We start from the raw sequence: 18,324 nt of genomic DNA on the forward strand, positions 1-18,324 counted from the left end.
AAATTAGCTTTAAAAATATGATCAATATCTCTGTTTCCATAATATCTCATGTTTGTTACACATCGTGGAATTTGCAACCTTCTTAACCAATCATCTAGAAACAATACAAGGCTCTCATTTTTTGTTATGACGAGGAACCCTCGCCAAGAACCGGGTCCGGCCACGCAGGTTCGGATCGACCTTAAACCCGACCCTGCATCCGAACCGTTTACGGGGCGTTTGATCTTGACCGTTTGTTTCTAACGTTTTAGGGTTTCTTTTGTTTTCCACGTGTATATAACCGTTGCGCGCGCCTTCTTTCTCTCTCATAGGTAAAACCCTAAAACCTAGAAAGAATTTTAGGGCTTAGGGTTTTAGAAGGGTTCCCTCCCGCAATCTCTCCCTTTTTCCTCCAAGTACGGTGCACATTTCTTCTTCTTCTTTCTTAAATCTCTCAAATTTCTCTTGCTCATTTTAGTTTTCCTCTAAGTCGGCTCATTCGACGCTAAAACCCTAGTTTTGTTGCTTTTTTTTGCAGTTCATAACGTTCTTGTCGAACTTTATTTATTGATTTTCCTCGATTATTTTTCAGCCGTTGCTATGGGAAAGTCCAGCAAGAAATCGAACATCGTGGTAAACTATCTATCATTTAAAAAAAAATCTTTGGATTTTTTGTGATTATTTTATTATCTTATTTGATTCCGTCGATTTCTTGGACCAGGTTGCTGCTCCTTCTTCTGCAGTTGCGCCAAAGAAGCCTTCAAAAAAGGGTTGGGGTTTCATTCTCCTGTGTGATTGCTGTTGTGAACTTGTAAGGGTTTTGGCACATCTGAATGGATTGTGATCATTTCTCAGGAAAGAGAGAGGCGGAGAAAGAGATTCAGAAACAAGCTAGCGCGAAGAAATCAAAAGTGACTTACGTTGATGTCCCGAAGAAGAATGAGGAAAAGAGTACCTCGGAGGTTACGTCTTCGTCCGAGTCCGAAGAAGAAGCGGTATTCACTACTTGCAATACTAACTTGCGTTAATGAGTTGTTTTCTTTCTGATTCCACGGATATAATTTTTTTTAAACCATTTGTTCGGATCACCTATTTATCTTTTGATTTTGTACCTCCCGTTGCTTCCGGTCATGTACATTGTGTATATTGAGAATTTGAAATTAATTAAATTAGTCCTGCATGAAATTGAATTGGTTCTGATGCGTCTGATACACGCAGATTGATATTCAGATGATAATTCTGTTGTTCAGCATGGGTGCATAATCCTCTGAATAATCAAATGCAGTTCTCTTGAAGCATCATATTACATGTTTTGCCAGAAGCTTCTTTATAGAAGATGGAATTGTGATTGATTGTTTCTGGTAATCTGCCTACGGACAAGCTTTCTCCTGTTCACTCTTGATGCTTATTCGGTAGCTTTATTATACTACCGATCTTACAGAAGCGCTTAAGAGTTCCATGTACAAAGTCCCCAAAATGATCATCTTCGAGTGTGAATAAGTCAAAATATGCTGTGCCTTTTGAAGTGGTATTATCTTTCCATTCATTAAGAGTTGACTTTGTTGTGGATATATACTATCCCTGCCGTTGGCTCCCTTATCCTCACTTGAAAAAGCTGGGAGTCAATTGTATGTAGCTCTCAAGATTCATGAAGACTTGGATTTTTTTTACGGTGGGCAGATTTATTACAGAACTAGAAATCCCTTTGTTGCTATTCCGATGGGGTTGTGGACTTGTAGTCTGAAAGTCTGGATAAGGTTCGATAGGCTCGATAAATTATGTCACATGGATACGGCTGTGGATACAGAGAAACAACCGTTTTTATGAAGTTTCCAATATGACTAGCATACAAGGCTACACGATACACAGGCAAAAATGGAGTGTATGTATCACATAGTAGATAGTATGAAAGACTTAGTTTTGTTGGCTGTGTGATTTATATGGGTGATTTGCACATGAAATTGTTAATGCATATAAGAAAAAATACATTCAGGCATATGCACATCTACACTTGCAGTGCTGAAGTCCTGAACATGTGGAGTTACTCTATGGATCTTGTCATCAGTGATTGGTTTTGTCGCTTCAATGATTTATTGATATGTAATGCAGGATAAAATTTCTGCCAAAAAGGTTAAGCAACTAGTCAATCCAGCAGTTAAAAAGGTCAGTAGTAAAGATTCATCATCTGATGAAGTGAGAAATAGTCAGTTCCTCATGTCTTGTTTTATCTGTTCTGGATAGTTGTGATCCTGTGCTGCTTTTTTCTTTTGGACATTTGCATAATGCTGGCTACACAGCTTTATACTAACATGAAAAATGCTGTCCCAAGTTCATTATGTCATCCGGTTTAGAGAGTTTGCAAGCCGTGCATCTACTGTTTTGCCTTGTGGCATCTGTATGCTGTTAGATTCATCATTCTTTACTTCCACATTGTGATCTGTGCATTAAATCTTGTGAATTTTTTTAGGACCTTAAACCCTCAGCAAAAGCTTCTGCTCCAGCTAAGAAGGCACCTCAAGCTGCATTGAAGAACGGTTCATTGCCAAAGAAGGAGTCCAGCAGTAGTTCAGAAAGCGATTCGGATTCTGATGATGTATGTTCTATTTCATTTGCTAATTGCTGTCATTGTTGATCATAATTCTAATACATAAGTTGATTTGCCTTTTTTTGAGTTTGGGGTAGGGGAAGTCAATAGTTAAATGAACATTGTTGCTAGATTATTGCTTGAATGTAATTCATTAGTTGCATTAAGCTGTTTTTACATTTCAAGAATGATTTATGTGTGTATGGGCATGGCACATGGGTTCACAAGGGTGTAGGGGATGAGTGAATGAATGTGGTGCATGTGCGGGTGACACGTGAGTATGCAATTTTGCAGATGGGCCGGTTAGTCTCATGTTAGAATAAAGAGTGAGCCATGTCACATTGTTGCAAACCTATTGTAATTTTTGTTGAAAATGGGGACCTTGTCATGTGAGATGCATAACTGATTGTAAATTATCCGGCGACACCGTGGGCAAAATATGTCTTGTGGGTTGCTTTTGTGCATAGTTATTTTTTCCTTTAGACCTGCATACCTTTGGTCTTGGATATTGGTGATGCATATTTAGAGGCAAGAAAATTCAATCATTGAGCCTCAGATTAAGCTCTGTGGTTGTTGACATTCCTTTTTAACCTTCTTTTTGTGGAATCTGCAGCTACTGCATATGCTTGGGTTGAATAACTCCTTTTATGGATTAAAATGCTGAGTTTTTAGGGATCTTCAATTTTCATGTTTTCTCTTTTCATTTTTTCTGAATAATGTCTGTGCAGGAACCTGTAACTAGGTCACATCCTGAAAAGAAGTTGCCTCAAATCGTGTCAAAGAATGGGTCATTGTCTGCCTCCAAACACAAAGATGAATTGACTGATAGTTCAAGCTCAGATAGCAGCTCGGACGAGGATGAGGTAACCACAAGAAGAAATATGTGATTATTAACAATGATAACATGATTGTTTAAATGCTATAAATAATTTATTATCTGACCTTTTTTAGAAGCAAGTTGCTAAAGTTCCTGTCCCAGAAAAGAAATTGCCACCTGCTTCCAAGAAGAAGACTGAATCAAGTGAGAACTCAGACTCAGAGAGTGATTCTGAGGACGATAATGTAGGTTTAAGGTTTTTTGGTGTTGCTGCAATTTAATGAATCTTTATGATTATCTGTTGGATTTTTTTGCTGTGATTTTGGCCATTAAAGAAATTTGCATGTCACCCTCACTAAGCTGTTTGATATTGTAGCACATTTTTGACTTATTGCTGCTTTAATTTGTGCAGAAAATTGCGGTCAAAGTTGGTGGACCAGCAAAAAAATCTTCGGAGATGTCTAAGAATTCCACAACTCAAAAAGTCAAACAAGAGTCAAGTGATAGTTCAGACAGTGACTCTGATGACAATGAGGTAAGAAAAAAGTTTTTGTTGTCTACTAATGTGAAGTTCTGGGCACTTCAATTGCTGGGAGGAATTCATGTTGTCCTCTCTGTATTGTCTCCAGAAGTAATAGATTCTTCTTTTCTCTTTATGAGAAATTGTTGATGTTTTCTTTTGGAGGTGTTCCTTTCTTGACTCCTAAAGGAAAACATGATGGAGCTTAAAGGCAATGTACTTGCCAAGTTATGCCGCTTTTCTTCATTTTTTTAATATTTCATATTGGTCTCATTTTCTGCATTCACTTGGTTGCTTTTATATCTATGCTTTTGTGGCTACTTTAGTTCTGCTTCCTGCATCTTTGTCAAACCAAAGAACAGAATCTAGTGATAGTGATAGTTCTGATAACGAATCAGAAGATGAGGTAATATACATTCATCTTTTATGCAGCAAGTTTATTGTGGTATACAAATGATTGAGATGCTCTTGATTTGAAGATGGCTGGTTTTCTCCAAGTTCATTTCTATCTGGTGTTTCTTATACTATTAGGTAGGGGTGCACAATCGGCTCGGGCTTTGCTTGTTTAAGCTTGGCTCAAGCTTTTCTGCTAAAACAAATGAGCCAAGCTCAAACACAAGACCAGGCTCGGCCTAGATAAACGAGCTGAGCTTGATCAAGTTGCTGAACTCGATTAAGCTAAAAAAGCTCGATTAGGCTCGGTTAAATAGTATATAATTTTTTTGTTTTCAATGTGTAACAAAGGTTGTTGTCACTGTAATGGGTAGGATTGTATCCTTTTTGTCAGAAGGTGGTAGGTTTGAATCTTGGCTCGAGCTCCGAGGCAATCCGATCCTGAACGGTATTGTTCAAGCTCAGCTCTGAGCTTGAGCCGAGCATGAGCAGATGCATTTCTGTCCGAGACGAGCTCTAACAACACAGGCTCGGCTTGAGCTCGGCTCGTGTGCACCCCTACTATTAGGAAACCGTAACCAAAGTCAATGTTCCAGATAAAAGGTTGTCTGCAACCCCAAAAACTGTGCCTGTTGGTGGCTTAAAAAAAGCAGAGTCAAGTGATAGTTCAGAGCCTTCAGATAATGAGTCTGAAGAGGTTGTAAATTTATTTATTTTTTGTGGATCTTAAAATTCTAAATTCAGATAATGGGTCTGAAGAGGTTGTAAATTTATTTCTTTTTTGTGGATCTTAAAATTATAAATTCTTGTGTTTTACCTTTTATGAATTTGTTATTTGGTTTTAGCCTTTGAGATATATATTATTTCCTGTGCAATTCCATTTTTCAATTAATTTGTATCTACATGTTCAAGTAATTTGTGAGTTAATGACGGCTTGTGGCACCAAGCTCTCTTGTTCATTGGTGTTTGCTTTTGTATCTAATCACAATGCTTTTTTCAGGATGAAACCTCTGAAAGTGATGAAGCACCTCAGAAGAAAAAGTTGGAGCCTACAGTTAGTTTATTGCTCCTTCTTTTTGAGTTTGATACTTTGATGTATGTTTTTAGTACTTCATTGCTTTGCCACATCGTTTTTCTTACATTAATTATTGTTTCAGGGTGCTCCAGCTTCAAACTTGACAAAAAAGATTGTTCAAGAGGACAGTAGCAGTGATGAGGATGACAATTCAGATGAAAGTGAAGAGGAGGATAAAAAAGTATCTATTGTGTTATAACATCTTATGTCCATGCTGCTCTGTTCATTCAGATATTTTATTTCTTATTTGTTCCACATTGCTTGTCTATTGGCGAATAAAAGATTATGCGCAATAATCATTGGAAGCTGCTATTACTTGTCTGGAAATCTTATGTAGGCTAGTCCTTTTCCCCGTCCTCCTTGTGTGTGTTGGTTAAGCAAATGCTTGCAATTTTCTTTTATGGGTATATGCTTGTACTATGTAATTCTTTTTAAAGCACATGTACATTTTTTGGCTGCATGATTCGCTATGGTAGCCAAGGGGGTGAGGAAGGTGGCATTTATTAACTGAGTCCTTAGGGTAAAAACCTTTTAACTAGTATTGCAAATGTAAGATTAATGCCCTATCTGCAGTCCACCACATTTCAGAAGCTTGAAACAAAATGAAAAATGAGGGGGAGATTGTCAGGAAGGAATCTAGGGTTGTAAACATAAGGGATTTATTGAAGAAACCAGTTCTCTCGTGATTACATGCCAACAAATAAAGGAAATTATGCAGTAAAAGCCATCAGTGGATGAAACAAAACTTGAATTCAAAGATAGAACACACAAGATATTAAATTAAAATGGTTAACAGTGATTGGGCTAGAATGGTGAGAAAGAACTCTTCAATGTCACAAATTGGCAGTTTCACATTGTCGAGTTGCTTCCCCCCATATGAACTCTATAACCTCATGGCTTAACATGTGACTTTGGCATGAATGAATGGCCTAAACTTTAGGCCATTCTAATATAGGCTCCAACATAACCTTTTCAGCCAGAGGTTGGAGTCCAGATCGGGTGCAATCACATGGCACAAATTTTGTGCATTAAACACCTGATTGCCCTCCATCAGGTCTTGGGCCCCACAACTGACAGGCCTGTCCCCAAGATGCAGGGTGATCAGGTGCTTAATGCACAAATATTTGTGTAATCATATTGCACCTGATCTTTTCACCAGAGGTTGACATGGATATGTGAGGATGTTCTGATATACACCACATCTCTTACAACCACGTTCTGATATATTGCTTTGAAGTTCTAAAGAAAAAGCAATTGAGAGGGAAGGGAAGTGGTTTTTGCAACACTTCATGTCTTTTGATGGACAAGTTAAGAACACAACAAATCTGTGCAAACCATACTAATTTTGTCAGGGTGTAAGGATTTATCAGACATTTTACTTTGTCAATAAGATGATTAGATCCATTGCAATGTGGTTATGTTCGCTTTGAATATGATTGGAATACATTTATTGCCAATCACATGATGAGTGGTCCTAGACTTTGAGGCCCTATGAATCCAGTGGTACACCAGATGAGAATAGAAGTACCACTAGCATATCAAGAAATCCTTAATGCAATTGTTCATTGGTATTCTTTATTTAACACTGATGCTAAAGGAGTGGTTTTTTTTTGAGAATTTTACAATCCCAGTGCCATCTTTTCGTTGGTATTTTTTTTCCTGTAGTGCATGTGGAAGAGAATTCTAAAAAATTGTAGACATGGTATAGTAAAGGAATGTGTTTGGAATTTTATTCCCTCTGTGTGTGTGTGCATGCACACACACATATTTTGTTTCTTTACCATATCTTTCCACATTATGCAGTTCCACAAATTGTTTGTGAATTTTTATTTTTGCTTTTTTGCTCATCATTTTCTTTAGTGTATCCAGACTCCTAAGAAAAATGAGGTTAGCGAGTATGATTCATCATCAGAGGAAGAGAGTGAAGATGAGCAGCCTTCTAAGACCACCAAAAATAAAGTAAGTACTTGATTACTATGGCATGGTTGTGTTATCTGTGGTAATTGTACTATGTTCTTTTGTTTTTAGCAAATACTGTTCTGCTTTCCAATCATCTTTTCCTTTTTAATTCGTGGTAGATGTTCTATTTATCATCATTAAAATGTGTACAAGTTCAGTGAACATTTCATAGAATAGGCATGTGGGAGGGCTATGTTGAGGATCATATGACTATGTCCTTATGGAGGAATTGTTTTGAGGTAAATAAGGCCCAATGCATTTTAATAATAAATTTGTCGCTTAGGTCAACTAAAATTTGGAGGACTTTAATGATTTACAGATAATTAGTAACATGTCGGGTTTTGTCTTTTTAATCTTCAAAGAGAAAGGATTTGGAAGCACAAAAAGAAATGTCAATCTTGGCAACAGAAATTAGGTTTTTTTCCTTGAGAATATTTATTTAAGCACTTGTATGGTTGGCACTGTTATTTCTTTATTATTTAGCTTGTTTTAAAAAGAGAGGTGCCTGTGGGTCGAGTGAAATGTAGACATTTTTGGGTGGGTGATGAAGTGGTAAATTTTATTGAAGAAAAGGTTTCTTAAATGGGGGAAGGTTCTTCAAAGCATATTTTCTCAAATTTCTTTGCAAACTTAAATTGGGTCTCTCTGGTAAAGGTCCACTTGCACTTGATAAAATCAGCTATCTCTATCACCGAGATACATATACTGAGTCATGTGTCTAGGATGACATGACACCTGATATGCTAAGACTTCTGTTGGATAAGGTTGATGCTGTGTGGGTCAAGAATTGTTTTTCATGCCAATTTGATGGTCTGGTGGTTAGCACATTGATGTTATTTTGACACATAATAACAATTATTCTGAATCATTTCTTCTTCATTCTCTTGTTTGATTTATTCTTTTATCATATGAAACTGTCAGGAAAACTTGAAGAGAAAAAATGACGTTGAAATGGAGGATGTTGCAGCTAAATCAGCTAAAAAGTTTGATACAAAAGGGGTATTTAAACTTCTCCATTGTTTTCTTTTTCCCCATCAATTTTTAATTCATCTGTTACATTAAAATATTGGGTTTTTATTCAATTTGGACAGGCCAAGACTCCGGTTACTCCCAAAACCCCAGCTTCTGGGTCAACAACATTGTTTGTTGGCAACTTATCATTTTCTGTTGAAAGAGAAGATCTGTATGCTTCATGCCATTTTGTTATTTGTCTGACGTTTGCCATTTAATCTTTTGTTTTTTCTTCAGTTTTCACATGTTTTCTTTGCATCTCTTTAGGGAAACATTCTTTAAGGATGCTGGTGAGATCGTTGATGTCCGTTTTGCATCAAATCAAGATGGCCAGTTCAGGGGGTTTGGGCATGTTCAGTTTGCCACTGAATCTGCAGCTAAGAAGGTAAACCTTTTTCTTTTTTGAGAGAACCATTTATTGTCATATATTTCATATCGGTACTGGGTATGCACACAGTTGCTTTGGGTTGGTTTAAACCCTACCTGTCAACCACCAACCACAACAACAACTACTACGCCTTCATCCCAAAACAATTGGGGGTCGGCGATATGAACCAAAAAAGAAAATCATTTTGGTTCTTCTACATGAATTCTTCTCCTCCAATCATTTCTATCCAATGCCATGTCTTCGGTGATGTTCAAAGCATTCATATCCTTTCCTATCATCTTCATCCAAGTCTTCTTAGGTCTACTCCGACCTCTTTTAACTAATATATTTTCCCATTTCTCCATCCTTCTAACTGGAGCATCATTAGGCCTTCGCCGAATATGTCCAAACCACCGTAAATGATTCTCTCTCATCTTATTTTCAATGGATGCAACGCCTACTTTCTTACGTATCTCCTCGTTTCAAATCTTATCTTTTATTGTATTTCCACACATCCATCTAAGCATACGCATCTCAGCTACACTCATTTTTTGAATATGATGTCTCTTGGCAGCCCAACATTCCGTACCATATAGTAAAGCGGGCTTAATTGTCGTCCTATAAAACTTTTCCTTCAACCGCAATGGCATTTTACGATCGCACAACACTCCAGTGGCACTTTTCCATTTCATCCACCCAACCTTTATCCTTTGATTTACATCTCCATCAATTTCTCCATACTTTTGAATGATAGATCCCAAATATTTGAAACAGTCATCCACCAGTATTTCTTGCTCACCAAGCTTCACTACACTCTCTTCACTACTTCGTTGCTTACTAAACCGACATTCCATGTATTATGTCTTACTCTTACTCAACTTAAAACCTCTTGCTTCTAATGTCTGTCTCCATAATTCTAACTTAGTATTAACCCCAGCTCTAGACTCATCAATCAAAACAATATCATCAGCAAACAACATACACCACGGCACATTTTCTTGAATTGATCTCGTAAGCTCATCCATCACTATAGCAAATAGGAAAGGGCTTAAAGCAGATCCTTGATGTAACCCAACCGTTATAGGAAAATTGGTTGTCACCCCTCCACAAGTGCGGACATTGGTTACTACTCCTTCATACATATCTTTAATTATACTAATGTACTTGAGAGAAATACCTTTCTTCATCATTGTCCACCAGAGAACGTTCCTAGGTACTCTATCGTATGCCTTCTCCAAATCAATAAAAACCATATGCAAATCTTTGTTCCTCTCTCTATTTCTCTCAATAAGTTGTCTAAGAAGATGTATAGCTTCCATAGTTGATCTTCCAGGCATAAAACCAAATTGATTTTTCGATATCATGACAACCTTCCTCAACCTAGACTCAATCACCCTCTCCCAAAGTTTCATAGTATGACTCATGAGTTTTATACCATGATAGTTTGTGCAATCTTGTATATCACCCTTATTCTTATATAGAGGCACCAATGTACTCTTCTTCCGCTCATTAGGCATCTTATTTGTTCGCTAAATCTTGTTAAAAAGATTTGTCAATCATTCTAAACCTTTCTCACCCAAGCATTTCCAAGCCTTGATAGGTATACCATCTGGGCCAACTGCTCTTTTTTATTTCATTTTCTTTAAAGCCTCTGCAATTTCTTTCTTTTGAATCTTGCGCATGAAGTCACGATTCATCTCATGAAAAGGAATGGAGAAGTCTCCAAGATCCTGAGCATGACTTCCATTAAATAGCTTATCAAAATAATCTTTCCATCTTTCCTTTATCTCCTTATCTTTGATTAAAACCCTTTGCGTTTCATCTTTGATACATCTAACCATTCCCAGATCCCTCGATTGCCTATCTCTCATCTTTGCAAGCCTATAAATATCCTTCTCGCCCTCTTTGGTATCCAACTTGTCATAAACCTCCTTATATACCTTATCCCTCACGTTTCGAACTACTTTTTTAGCTTTCTTCTTTGCTATCATATACTTCTCCAAATTCTCATTATCACGACTCTTAGATTTCTATACCACTCTTTTTTAACCTTAATAGCTAATTTGACATCCTCGTTCCACCATGATGTATCCTTACCTAGCGGTGCACTGCCTTTAGACTCACCCAATACCTCCTTAGCCACCTTTCTCGTGTCACCCACTATCTTATTCCACATTGATTCTGAATCCTCCTCGAGACACCAATCAGCTTCATTAACTACCTTCTCTACGAACATTCCTTGTTTAGCTCCTTTCAGTGCCCACCACTTAATTCTAGGATCTATCTTATGTCTATCTCTTTTGCGACATTTTCTAATTCTAAAATCTAAAATTAAGACTCTATGTTGTGTAGATACACTTCAACTTGTCATAAACCTCTTTATATACCTTATCCCTTGCGTTTCGAACTACTTTTCTAGCTTTCTTCTTTGCTATCATATACTTCTCCAAATTCTCATTATCACGACTCTTACTTAGATTTCTATAACACTCTTTTTTAACCTTAATAGCTAATTTGACATCCTCGTTCCACCACGATGTATCTTTACCTAGCGGTGCACCGCCTTTAGACTCACCCAATACCTCCTTAGCCACCTTTCTCGTGCCACCCACTATCTTATTCTACATTGATTCTGAATCCTTCTCGAGACACCAATCAACTTCATTAACTACCTTCTCTACGAACATTCCTTGTTTAGCTCCTTTCAGTGCCCACCACTTAATTCTAGGATCTATCATATGTCTCTCTTTTGCGGCATTTTCTAATTCTAAAATCTAAAATTAAGACTCTATGTTGTGTAGCTACACTTTCTTCCGGTATAACCTTACAATCGATGCAACAACCCCTGTCTCTCTTTCTAAGTAGAAAAAAATCTATCTGACTCGTATTAACCCCACTTTTAAATGTTACTAGGTGAGACTCCCTCTTCCTAAATCAAGTGTTTGCTAAGATCATATCATAGAACAAACCAAAATCTAAAATCCGTTTTCCACTTTTGTTTCTTTCTAATGGATACTCTCAAATCCATCCCTACTAATGCTTACATGTCCATTAAGGTCACCGCCGATGAAAAACTTTTCTTCATAAGATATCCCTTGTACTACTCCATCTAAATCTTCCCAAAATTGACGCTTAATGAAATCATCTAAATCTATTTGAGGTGCATAAACACTAATAATATCCATACCTAATACTAATTTAATAAGTAAAATCGTATCATCCTTCCTACGGACCTTAACTACATTATCTATAAACTCACGACTAATAACAACCCCTACTCCATTCCTATTCTTATTTATTCTTGTATACCAAATCTTATATCCCCAAGGTTCTATCACTTTTGCTTTCTCACCTACCCATTTGGTCTCTTGTAAACATAAAATATCCATCTTTCTCCTACACATAACATCTACTAACTCTACCAACTTACCAGTTAAAGACCCTATGTTCCAAGTGGCTAACCTAATTTTATGGTCTTGAACTATCTTCTTTACCCTCACCCGTCCAACAAAGTGAGGGAACCCTTGCCTATTTGACACCACACCCGCGCACCGGTGTGATGTGTCGCTTCTGGGCGACAACCTAGCAACCCTTGCCCATTTATCACTGCCTTCGGGCCTATAGAGTACAATGTGTCGCTCAGTAGGGAACGCCCCAACGAAATTCTCATATTGGTTCATATTCATAGGGTGCGACTAAGTTTTTATGGTGGCTGTCACTGGCCTACCGCAACCCTCCTCTTTTATCCGAGCTTGGGACTGACAGTGTATAACTAAACAATTATACACTGTTATACCTGTCAACCATTGTTTCTTTTTTAAATTTGAGCATGGTGAAAAGGGCGGGGCCATTTTGACTCTTTCCCTGGCTTGTTTGAGGTCACCCCCTTTCCTTCCACCTCAGACCCTCTGCCCTTCCTCTCTGACGCACCCCAACCACCTATTTACAGAGAGAGAGAGAGAGAGAGAGAGAGAGAGAGAGAGAGAGAGAGAGAGAGAGAGAGAGAGAGAGAGTTGTGAATGGGACTGGTGGGTAGAGCTGTTCCGAGAAGTGTGAATGTGGTGACTGGTGGGTAGAGCTGTGGAGTGTTGAACTGTATGATCGGTGTGGGTCTTGTTCCTTGGCTGAATTTTTTTAGTGTTGTCAGCTGAATTTTACACCAGTTACTTTTTTCATGTAGGCTATGGAGTTGAATGGTAAAGAATTACTCGGCCGCTCTGTAAGGCTTGATATTGCACATGAAAGGGGTACTCATGAAAGAGGTGGATACACTCCAAACAGCGGGTAAAGCATCATTCTTTTCACCTGCCATGCAAAAACTGGCTTAGTTTTGTTTATTTGTTATTTTAATAATCAAAAGGCACCATTTTCTTTCAAAAGTCATACTCTTGTATTCTTGCACTCTTTTCTCCACAGTTTTAAAACCCGGTGACTCGCGACTTGGCAAGGCATGAGTTTACTTGTTACTCACCGAGTCCACTCAGTGTCTCTGTTGAGCCATTTTATATTTCTATAAAAATATGTTTGTATATATTGTATAACTAATTGTTACATATGATAAGTATTACAATATACATATTATGTATACGGGAAACTGAAATATGTTTACCAACCAAATATGTTTGCTGGTATGAATTGGGATTTTCAGTCTTTTTTGCAAATCTAACCCTGCAGATGCATTCGGCATGGTCCATTTGCTAGGAATTGACTGTTGGATCATCACAATCGGATCAAGAGATGAGATTTTTTATGCTTGAATATTTATGAAAATTCTAAGTCATTGATTTTCAACCCTTGAGATCTTTCTTATGCATCGTAATTGGATGATCCAAACGTCTGGATCACATCCATACGGTGGAATTTTTGAAAAGAAGTAAAAAAACCTATGAAAATCTTGCTTCATACCAGTAAACATATTGGTTGGTAAACATATTCCAGTTACCCTATTTATACAAGGTATATATATATATTATAATATTATAATATTAATTATGCAATATCATTTATATATAATATACATAATATGTATATGTATGACTCTTCTGAGTCATTCTTTGACTCAGCCATGACTTGGCTGTGTCAAACCATGACTAGGCTGAGTTTTGCTAAGTTCTGAGTCATTCAATAATTTGACCTGGTGAATGGCAGAGTCGAGCGAGTCAGTGAGCCACCAAGTTGACTCAGTGAGTTTTGAAATACTGCTTTTCACATCAGTCATAGTTAGCAAACCTGAAATATAGTTTGTTTCTGTAAATAACAGAAATGCTGACTCCTCTTTCTATATTTCTGCTACCCATCACCGTGTCCATGAAATCAGTGCCAGATATATGATTTTCATTTCTTATTCTCATTGACAGCAATGAGAGGTCTTTCCAGAAGCCAGCTAACTCTCACACTGTCTTTGTAAAAGGTTTCAATAAGTCTCTTGAGGAAGATCAGGTACATGTTTCCCCTAAAAGTTTCAATAATGCTCTTGTAGTTCTGAAAATTCAGTGTATCTTAGCATTCATTTTGGTTTATCTTGATTGATCATGTTTCCCCTGAAATCTCCTAACTGCAGATACGAAGCAATCTACAAGAGCATTTTGGAGATTGTGGAGAAATTTCTAGGATCTCTATTCCCACGGATCATGAATCTGGTGCTGTTAAGGGGTTAGTTGTCTATAATTTTGCAAATGTTTATCCATATTGTGTAGTTAAAAATAAACTAATGTAAATAATTAATAGGCAGTCTGAAAAGAGAATGTTGACATTTGTTCTTGAGGTATTTCTAGCCAGTCTCTAGTTGTCATGATTGTTGTCATCGACCCGCCACTGGGAACTTTTAAACCAGAATCTTGTTTTGAAAGTGTGTGATACCCATGATAAGAACCTTGGTGACACCCATGATAAGAATCTGGACGTATTGTTGACCATCTGTGCCTGGTTTTATGGCTTGCTAAAAATATATATTTTGGGAAATTGTGAATGCATGGACTGTAGTCCATTTGACCTGTTTGGTTCTTTCTATCTGCGTGACATCCAGTGTGGGTAATCTGATCACTCGATTTTTTAAACTTCCTAATTTTGATGGTGATTCATGGCAGGTTCCTTGCTCCTGTGTGCATTTCCTTTTCCTTTAAAGAATTTATCTTTGTTGATATAACTTCAGTTAATGTAACATCTATATGACCCAACCTTTTCATTTGTTACAACTATCATTCACAGGTTTGCCTACATAGATTTCGCATCCAGTGACAGCTCCTCCAAAGCTCTGGAGCTCAATGGTTCGGAGTTAGGTAATTACACTTTGACAGTGGATGAAGCAAGTCAAAGAAGCAGTGGAGGAGGAGGTGGTGGTGGTGGTGGCCGGTTTGGCAGTGGCAGGGGTGGTGGTGGTGGCAGGAATGGTGGCCGGTTTGGCAGTGGCAGGGGTGGTGGAAGAGGATTTCAAGATAGTGGTGGGCGGTTTGGTGGTGGCAGGGGAGGTAGAGGTGGCCGTGGAGGAGGCAGGGGACGTGATTATCCTAATAAACCCAGTCTGGCTGCTGCTGGTACAGGTAATATTTCTTAGTCGCATGCAACCTGATAAGTTTCTTAGTTACTCGCATGCAACCCTATTATTAAGTGAGGACAACATGCTTAGGACCAGACCTTGAGACCCAGTGGCATGGTTGGCATCTGTTGTCACCATGTCAAACAAACAACCTCCATCGGGTGTCTCTTAGTGCTGTGCATGAGCATTTATTAGGTCATGCGAATCTTTATATGCCTGTAGGTGATGCATTTTATCTAGTGCTGTAGGATCTGATATGTCCCATTTAGGGTGTCCGGCAGCTGCTATTTGTAGTTGGAAATAATTCATTATGGTAATACATACAAACTGCTAGGATACCTGCCCACAGCTGGAAACTGACCCAGATGTTATTTAGATTGTTCTATTATTCAAGTCTATTATGGCTCAATTCTGAAGTTTTTATGCCTGGTTACAGGCGATCCAACCTGTTGGGGCGCTCCCTAATTTTAATCATTTTTGAAGAATATTCCTAATTTGATCATTGTCAAGTGGTTATGTTTCATTCCCTGCAGAAGTGCGCGTCTTTCTTTTTTTTTTGTTTTAGTATGGAACACTATCAGTCTAATAGAATCTGGTGATATGCAGGAAAGAAGACCACTTTCGATTAGGAATGAAGCGGTGCCGGTGACTGGAAACTTGGCACCACTATTTTTGGCGGGATTTCATTTTTTTCCTTGTTTTTTTTTGTGGTTTTCAGGATTCTGCATATTGTTATACTTGATCTTTTGATATGAATAGATGGTGTGCTTCCTTTTATTTTATCACAATTTTTATGAGGATGTCATTATAGGTGAGTTTGAATCTTGGAAGACTGACGTTTTGGGATCATATGTATGGTTGGACGTTCCACAGTTGCAAGTAATATGAATTAAACTGTAGACCTATGGAGCTTAAGCTGGATGCAATAAATTTTAAACTTTAAACCTATTCCTTGTGGGACAACTCAATGTGTAAGGTAAAAATATATTTGTTCGAGTGGAAGAGCCTTCCTTAACACTTGTTTAGTCACAGGTACACATTCGTGCTACAACATCGTATCATCAAGCCTTGTGAGTCATGTTTCTTCATTCCTTTCCATTTAGACCTACAGTCCCCTCATATTCCATGTTCTTTGATGTTCATCACGAAAGAAACTTATTGTCAAGTGCAACAACTAAATTAATGCGAGTTCTCAATCGAATACTGGACTGATTATTTCAGATCTGTCCCTTTCTTTAGGGAACACTAAACTAAAAGAGAAATATATAAAGTTGAAAAACAAATGATTGAATGTCACAAAAGCTTCTGGCAATTGTCCAGTTACTCAAACAGTTTGAAGGTTTTTTTAGCGAGGTTACATTGTTTTTTTTTTTTTTTTGAAAGTCGACTGAGTTTACATTGTTAAGCAAGAGAAAATGACCTTCGAATTTACAATGAGATGGATTAGGAAGATGCGAGGTGACAAAAAAAAAAACAAGGAAAAAGATGAGAAGACATTAGCTTAGAGCCTTAGACCTAAGGGTACGGGGTTGTATATAATTACATAATTTTCCCTAAGGAAACCTGAGAAAAAATGCAAGTTGAAAATAAACTGGCAGCTCTTCCATCCGTACCAAACAAGAGAAAAAATTTGACGTGAAAAATGTCCTAAAATTCCTCATGGTGCTGCCTCCTCACCCTAATCAAAATCATATGATTTTTTTCTTTTGTTAAAAAAAATCATTTTAGGACCGCCCTACCCTAATCAAAATATCCACCCATGGTGCTGCCTCCTAAAATGTTGCCTTCTTCCTGAGGATGCCAATCTCTTACATTTTCCACCCAATTTTCTCATGTGACACAAACAAGAAAAAATTTTCACTCAGAGAAGTTTTTTTCCAAGAATTCATTCGGAGAAGTCATCTGAAAACTTCTCATATGTAAAATTTCCTTTTCCTATCAGTGTTTTTTCTCACTTCCAAACGAGCACTTCGTTTGAACAAGAGAAATTGATGTTTCAAATGGATGAACAGATATATGATTTTGACAAAAGAAAACTTGATGACAAAAGAAAATGTAATCTTCGAATTATTTTAAGATAATCTTTTATAACTTCAACCTGCAAACTATCAACGCATGATTTCAAACGAAAAGATGAAAGATTGGGAATACATGATCAGGCTGGAATTTGAGTTGAATATAATTGCATCTGATGTATGAAGACAAAAGGAAAAAAAGGTTTTTTTTTTCACATTATGTAATAATATATGAAATTAATGTATGATCATTTCCAAACTGGTTCACATAACATAAACTTTTTTTATCAATAAAAATCGAGAAGCAATTTGTGCCAGTCACAATCTTCTTCCCAAGATTTTCCCGAAAACTATATAGTGATAAATTAAACAAAATTTTTTATATAATTTGAAACAATATTTAAAACTATAAAATATAAAAATAGAATAATAGAATACTAAAAAAATAAATAAAATCATGACATTATAGTAGGCAAGACAGGAAATTTCTTATGAATCTAATGGGAGTTTGTGATGAATAAATTTCTCTAATAAAGTTATGGGAGAAATTCAATAACTCTGCGGTATTTGTGCCTAACATTAGTGAAATTCTGTACATAAGGGAGGTAAAATTGAAACATCAAAGGCTAAGTAGAGTGGATTTCTGTAACCAGCTCGCTTCATTATTCATATGTCAAAAAAATTTATAAGCAATTGATAAGCTTCTCCATGAATAAACAAAGTAAAGGTCATATAGTTATGGCATTTTACGGAATTTTGAAATTGAAATTGGCATAGATTTGTTTCTTTCTCGTTAAGCAAAGTCATAGTCAAGTTTATGGCATTATTATGGACTACCATATATTTTTCGAAAAAAATGACCGTACTCATGCGTTTCCCCAAATGCCCTAAAATTTCTGAAATTCTCTCATTATCCAAAACCATAAATAAAAAACTTTTTAGGACCTTTTTACCCTTTGCACAAGTAAAGCTCACAAAATTTGCACGCCGTTGGCTAAGGTTAAACCTCTATTAAATCTCATATTGACACATATTTTTTGTGGTCCTCAAGAAGCGTGCAAAAAAATAT

At 37.1% G+C, this 18,324-nt stretch overlaps 1 protein-coding gene across 3 annotated transcripts; it reads left to right on the forward strand.

The window, feature by feature from the left end:
• Nucleotides 1-307: 307 nt before the first annotated feature.
• LOC149822125 (uncharacterized) lies at nt 308-16,092 on the forward strand. 3 transcript variants are annotated; one of them, XM_089981025.1, is made up of 20 exons: nt 308-395; nt 518-612; nt 701-749; nt 835-974; nt 2,089-2,142; nt 2,447-2,572; nt 3,292-3,426; nt 3,515-3,625; nt 3,793-3,915; nt 5,294-5,347; nt 5,451-5,549; nt 7,229-7,327; nt 8,249-8,326; nt 8,419-8,510; nt 8,606-8,723; nt 12,886-12,989; nt 14,063-14,144; nt 14,266-14,357; nt 14,913-15,244; nt 15,847-16,092. In XM_089981025.1, the coding sequence occupies exons 2-20, from the start codon at nt 580-582 to the stop codon at nt 15,867-15,869; spliced, it is 1,944 nt and encodes a 647-aa protein (XP_089837151.1). In that variant the 5' UTR covers nt 308-395; nt 518-579; the 3' UTR covers nt 15,870-16,092. The 3 variants fall into 3 exon arrangements, with proteins under 3 accessions (XP_089837151.1, XP_089837153.1, XP_089837152.1); XM_089981026.1 differs by having other exon boundaries at nt 315-395; nt 572-612; XM_089981027.1 differs by lacking the exon at nt 2,089-2,142.
• The last annotated feature ends 2,232 nt before the right edge of the window (nt 16,093-18,324 follow it).

This window comes from Nuphar pumila, chromosome 11 (genome assembly GCF_984573655.1).
Source record: "Nuphar pumila chromosome 11, dmNupPumi1.hap1.1, whole genome shotgun sequence".
In the NCBI taxonomy this organism is placed as follows: domain Eukaryota; kingdom Viridiplantae; phylum Streptophyta; class Magnoliopsida; order Nymphaeales; family Nymphaeaceae; genus Nuphar; species Nuphar pumila.

Excerpts from the sequence above, each read along its gene's own strand:
- LOC149822125 (XM_089981025.1), top strand. The coding sequence starts at position 580 with ATGGGAAAGTCCAGCAAGAAATCGAACATCGTG. Across the intron at positions 3,916-5,293 it reads GTGACTCTGATGACAATGAG|GATGAAACCTCTGAAAGTGA; the intron begins GTAAGAAAAAAG and ends TGCTTTTTTCAG. Across the intron at positions 8,724-12,885 it reads CTGAATCTGCAGCTAAGAAG|GCTATGGAGTTGAATGGTAA; the intron begins GTAAACCTTTTT and ends TTTTTCATGTAG.